At 36.8% G+C, this 6,539-nt stretch overlaps 1 protein-coding gene across 1 annotated transcript; it reads right to left on the reverse strand.

The window, feature by feature from the left end:
- Nucleotides 1–1,672: 1,672 nt before the first annotated feature.
- LOC107446817 (uncharacterized) lies at nucleotides 1,673–5,140 on the reverse strand. Its single transcript, XM_016061582.2, has one exon. It carries the CDS (start codon nucleotides 5,138–5,140, stop codon nucleotides 1,673–1,675), a length of 3,468 nt encoding a protein of 1,155 aa, XP_015917068.2.
- Nucleotides 5,141–6,539: the final 1,399 nt, after the last annotated feature.

Genomic DNA, 6,539 nt, shown 5'->3' on the forward strand with positions numbered 1-6,539 from the left:
ACTTTTGCTTCTTTCATTGTTTTAGAGCTACAAACTTTATTCAACATTCTCTTTCGCACTTTTTTCATCACTTGTTTTATTTTATTTTATTTTTTATTTCGTAACCGTCACTGAACAGTCGTCTTCATTTTCGAGGTTACGACTACCACTGTTTAACTCCATGTCCTTGTGAGTTTGAAACCTATCCAGAAGAATCAAGTATTGGTTGAAATTTGCCTACATGGATAGCTTTTTCATGGAACTAACTTGCATCCGCGTTACATGGAAAGGATAATTATGGAAACCTCCCACGGTTAACCCGAGGACATTGAAACTCTAACCAATAATCTGTTTACAACTGAAGATATTTTACGTCAGCTACGGCAGTACTGTGGTCGGTGATACGAAATTCATATCAACCAGTCATCGCTGGGATTTCATTCCGGATTACCTCATTGTTAGGTGAGAGCTCGATCTCCTGCACCACCACGGCTCTTGATTTCTTATAGTGATTCTTTAAAAAAATCGCAAGAAAAAGACTTAAAGGATATATCTCAATCATATATAATTGATCTTGATTATTTAATCAAAAACGCCCTTTTTTGGCTAGGGGGATTTTGATATTTTACTGACTAAATTTGGTTTACTGATTGCGTAATAATTGAAAATATATCAATCACACATCAAATATTTTCTTATGAACTGTTTTACCCAAAGTTGTGCTTCTGCCTTTTTCGATGAATGATTGTTTCAGAGTCGCGGTGGCTCAGGGGATGGAGCGATGTTGACTGTATGATATAAATTCTACTGATAGCTCACACCGAATACACCACTGACGTAAAATATCCTTTGAGATAGACGGATCATGGGTCAGGATCCCCTTTCCATCTGGCAAAACATGGGAGGTTTTAGTTGTTTTCCATTCCGTGTAGCTCAAATGCTGGTTAGCTTCTTCAATAATTCCTCTACGAAGGCTAGTTTGTCCCAATGCTTGGTTCAGGTTTTCCCCCGTCTTCTGAATTTGGTACAAAATTACAAGGCTTAGGCGTTGAAAATTGATGGTCATAAATTTAGATCTGGGTCTCTGTTCAACGCCGGTTATAAAATAAAATGAAATGCTGGCTTTAAATAAATTAAAAGTTATTCATTGTATAGGACTTAAATGTAATAATAAGGTTTTTAATATCTTTCTGCAATTTCGAAGTTATTTTTATGATCAAAGAAAAATTCAGATCGAAAAAGAATATTTTTAAAAATTTTATTCTTGATTATACATAACACTAATTGTCGCTAAAAATTGGAAATAAATATTGCGGACGCCTTTTTGTGTTATTCAAATGAACTACAAGTTCTACAGATGAATAAACAGATACGAATCAAAACTTAGCAAACGTTTATTTATTCTAAAGCAATCTAAATTTAGTGATATTTACAAAACCTAACTAATTCGAACATTAAAATAATCAACACAAAAACATTTCAAAAAAGTTGCCAACATAAAAACCAAAGTGAAACAATAAAAATTAAATGAAAGTAGTAGCAGCAGTCAGAGTCACGTGACACCAACTATAAAAACATATTACAATCTCTAACATACTCCCACCTTGCAAAGTTAGGCTTATTGAACTTTGCAACCAAAATCTTACGAATGTTGGAACTTTAAACTAACTAGAGCTAAAATAAAAAAGAATGCTCATAAGTCCAACCGAAAAGGAATTTTAATGATTCTTCCTGACTTAGTTTTAGGAAAATAATTCACCTCTAAAGCTTCATTGTTTTCTACAAAATTGCCAGTCTTTCTAGCAGCTTTTAAGACCTCAATATCAATTTTGGTAGACACTTCTAATGGGTAAAGCCTTTGAAAAGGACGGATCCTTTCCCCCTTACTGGTCCTCAGTTTTGCAACTCTAGGAATGCCATCTTTACCAGGAAAAATTTCTAAAATAACTCCAAGTGGCCAATAGATACGACGGACATTGTCATGTCCTATTAACACAACATCACCAACGTCTAAAACGTTATTTCTTCTTACCCCTTTGTGGACTAAAAGAGCAAGGTATTCATTTCTGAATCTTTGTCTGAGATTTTCACGTAGCTTTTGTAAATACTTTATACGTTTTATGAGGCAACATCGGTCTACATTATTTAGATCTGGTGTTTCGTTGTTACCGCCACCGTGAATAAACATTTCGGGTGTCAACGGTACTAATTCATTTGGATTATCTTGTATGTAAGTGAGTGGCCTTGAATTTATTACTGACTCACAGTCACACAATATCGTGTAGAGTTCTTCGTAATCGATGGTATATTTCCCTAGAACTCGACGTAGCAGTTCTTTGAGCATTCTGACCATTCGCTCCCACCACCCACCCCACCATGCTGCGGTAGGTGGAATAAATTTCCAAGTGATTCTCTGAGCGGTTGAGTATGCGGCTATCTTGTCCCAGTCTAATACTTTCAATGCTCTGCTGGCTCCCACAAAGTTTGTGCCGTTGTCGGAATAAAGGATTGAAATCCGGCCTCGCCTGGCAATGAATCGCCTGAGGGCTTGGATATAAGCATCTGTGGTGAGTGATTGCACCAGTTCAAAATGGACCGCTCGGTAAACGGTGCACGTAAATAAAACGATCCAAGCTTTTCCTTTTGACTTCAAGTAGAGAGGACCAGCATAATCTATAACACTTACCTCGAAGACTTTTGTCAAGGTTACTCTTTCTCTAGGCAGCGGAGTGAAGGGAACTTCAACTGGTTTAGATTTGAAACGCTTGCATGTCACACATTTAGAAATGACTTCTTTTACTAACTTCTTAGCTTTAAGAATCCAAGACTTCTCCCTAAGTCTGACAAGTACGATAGAAGAACCAGCATGCATTGACTTTTCATGCTCTTCTCGTATTAACTTCATAACGAAACTATTACCAGGTAAAAGAATGGGAAATCTAAAATCTTCTGTTTCATCACTATTTACAAGTTTGGTTCTTATTCGCAGTAATCCCTTTTCATCTCTAAATTGCATTTCGTTAAGAAACTTCTCATCTTGAAACGCTTTTAATTGTATGGATTTGAGAACGTGAGTTTCTGCTTCTTTGAATTCTTCATAGCTCAAGTTACCTTTTAATTTATTTTCATGTGATGCGTTACGTATGAAACGAAGAATCCATGACATCACTCTGATGTTTCTACTGTAAGAGGAAAAATTATCGCTCCATATTTCTGTAACTTCAATATTTACAATTGAAGATACGATCGTTCTTCTTTTTTCTCTAATCACTTCTTCTTCATTGACATTTTCCTCTGAGTCGTTAGTTGGCCATTCACGAGATGGAGGATACAACCTACTGGGACCATCCCACCATTTTGACTGGCACAATTGTTTAGCTGAACAACCTCTACTTGGCCGATCCGCGGGATTCAAGGATCCAGGTATATGTCTCCATGCTTTAACTGGTGTCAGTTTCCTAATTTCTTGAACACGGTTCTGCACGAATACACCCCACGTTTCTTCTCTTTTCAACCAAGCTAACACTGTGGTGGAATCTGTCCAAAAATACACATTGTGGGTTTTAAACTCTTTTCGTACCTCAGTGGATAGACGAGCAGATATTGTGGCACCAAGAAGTTCTAATCTTGCAATTGTTGTCTCTTTTTTCCCACAAGGGGCAATTCTTGTTTTACTTTGTACCAGCTGTACATAAACATTAGTCATATAACAAACTCGCAGAAAGACTACTGCCGAATAGGCATACTTGCTTGCATCACAAAAAAAATGAAGTGAAATATTTTCAACTCCCTTATCGCAGTGCAACCATCTTGCTACCTTCACATTCTTCAAACATTCAAGCTCATTTAACCATCTTAGAAATTCTTCGCCCGTTTTTTGATCAACTTCAGCGTCCCAACCAATTTTAGACTTCCACAAATTTTGTAGCAAGAGTTTTGGACGCATCATCACTGGACTGGTTATCCCTATGGGATCAAAAAATCTGTATGAAGCTGATAAAATATTTCGCTTGGTGATCACTTCATTGTTTGTTTCATTAACATCAGGAATATTTACGGAAAGAGTATCACTTTGTCTATTCCACTTCATTCCCAGAATGTTGGTCTCACTAGAATTAGATTCTGATGGGTTAGTAGACTCCCACCCTCGTAAATCAAATTGTCTTTCAGCCATAATATTAGTAGCAACTTCTATGAGTTGTTTCAACTCTGATTCAGTTTTCATGCTTGTGAGGCAATTATCTACATAAAAACTGCATATTAGTTCCTGTATAATATCTTTAGGGTATTTTTCATTCCCTCCCATTGCTTCATCTAGTTTATTATTCAAATGGTATTGAATAGTGGCCCCAAGCAAAAACGAACTACAGGAAACGCCAAACACAACTCTTCGATGACGAAAATGTTTCAGCTGTCCTTCTTCTCCATACCATAAGAATCGTAAGAAATTTCTATCATTTTCATAAAGACTTAATTGCAAAAATGCCTTACGTATATCAGCTGTTACACCAAATTTATATCTTCGAAATTTATTTATCATTGAGGGAATTACTTCTATCAAATTTAACCCTTTTTCTACACAATCATTTAAACTAGGAACTCCTTTTCTCTTAGAAGAAGCATTGAACACGGTCCTGATTTTAGTTGTGCTGCTCTCCTTTATCACAAGTCGATGAGGTAAGTAGTGACAAGGTATCCCCATGTCTTCTTTTGGAACCTCTTCAATTATTTCCTCTTCCTCCCAGTCCTTGAACACTTCTCCATAGGCATCATACAATTTGTCGGTTTTCAACTTGCGTGTTGTCATTTGCAATCTCTTTAACGCCAAATCATAATTATCTGGCAAAGGCAAATGCCCATCAAGCCATGGCAGACTAACTATAAAACGGCCGTCTCCTCCAACTTTCACTGTATTTAAGAAATGTTCCATTGAGGCTTCTTGCATTTCCTCTCTAGATTTTTGTTCTGAAGGATCTTTTATTCCTAAAGAATCTAATCTCCACAGCTCAGAAATATCCATTTCTTTTACTAAAAGTGAAGTAACCAACATTGCGTTGCTTGACGGTAAATCATTTTCAGGTGCTTTCCCTGTTAAAGTCCATCCCAATAGTGTCTCTATTGCTACTAATCCACTTGCCAAAACTCTTCGTTTTCCTGTCATAAGTTTTCCTATTACGTCAGTCCAAGCAGAATTTGAACTGGTTGTGACTCATTTCCGACGTCTGACAACTTTATATTCATTTCTTCAAGCTCTTTTAACCAGGGTCCAAAGCTAACAGGTGTTATAGTATCACAAATAGATGTTTCATCCAAAGCTTCCATGTTACAGGTCAAGTTATTCTCTGGATTTCGTAATCTAATTCTATAACGCGTGTGTTCAAATTTATCTGTTTTATGACCACCAAACAAAGAGTGTATGAGAGTTTCTTTTCTCAAGGGAACATATTCCATCTTTTCAGTCAAATTTTTTTAAATATATGTTCTTTGTGATCCAGAATCTAAAACTGCTCTCACCACAATTTCTTTTCTATCAGATATCAGCTTTAGTTTCATAGTTTGAAGGAACACTTTCGGACCGTACGTGATGTTGGACATGTTTATTTCAGAACTTTCACTTTTCTGCCCAGATTTATCGGGTTCACGATTTTTTGCAGCTAAAGATTCACACATTAGTACCACATGTCTTTTACCGCATATGACACATTTTATAAAAGCTTTGCACTTACGAACTGGATGTCCTTGCATTAAACAGGCAAAACAACATTGACTTTCTCTTACTATGTTCTCTCTTTCAGCTAAAGTCATATTTCGAGCGGAAAAGCAATCTGAACTTTTATGTTTCCCTGAACAAAACACACACACTTTCTTCAAATCTTTTACATCTGTAGTCAATAGATTTGCCGCTGTTGGAAATCTTTTTGTTGGCAAATCTCTTGCTTTCTTTTTAAAGGGTTGGCGTTTTTCATCAGATCCCAAGCCAAAACCTGACATGGCCAAATTAATTCTTTCTTCACCTTCCGTTTCTGCCTTCAGAAAAGCCATGATGATNTGCGTAATAAACACTAATATATCAATTGCAGTATTTTCTTGTGAATTGTTTTACCCAAAGTTGCGATTCTTCCTTCTTCGATGAATTATTGTTTTAGAGTCGTGTTGGCTCAAGGGATAGAACGGTGGTGGCTGAATGATATGAATTCTGCAGATAGCTCACACTGAATACAGCGCTGATGTGAAATATCCACTGAGATAGACGGATCATGGGTTAGGATCCCCTTTCCATCGGGCTAAACATGGGAGGTTTTAGCTGTTTTCCTTTCCGTGTAACTCAAATGCTGGTTATCTGCCTCAATAATTCCTCTCCGAAGGCTAGTTTGTCCCAATGCTTGGTCCAGGTGTTCCCCTGTTTACCGAATTTGGTACAAAATTACAAGACTTCGGCGTTGAACATTGATGGTCGTAAATTTAGGTCTGCGTCTCTGTTCAACGCCAGTTATAAAATAAAATAAAATGCTTGCTTTAAACAAAATAACAATTATTCATTGTATAGGACTTAAATGTAA

Source organism: Parasteatoda tepidariorum, chromosome 7 (assembly GCF_043381705.1).
Source record: "Parasteatoda tepidariorum isolate YZ-2023 chromosome 7, CAS_Ptep_4.0, whole genome shotgun sequence".
Lineage (NCBI taxonomy): Eukaryota > Metazoa > Arthropoda > Arachnida > Araneae > Theridiidae > Parasteatoda > Parasteatoda tepidariorum.

Coding starts and splice junctions, on each gene's coding strand:
- LOC107446817 (XM_016061582.2), bottom strand. CDS start 5,140: ATGACAGGAAAACGAAGAGTTTTGGCAAGTGGATTAGTAGCAATAGAG.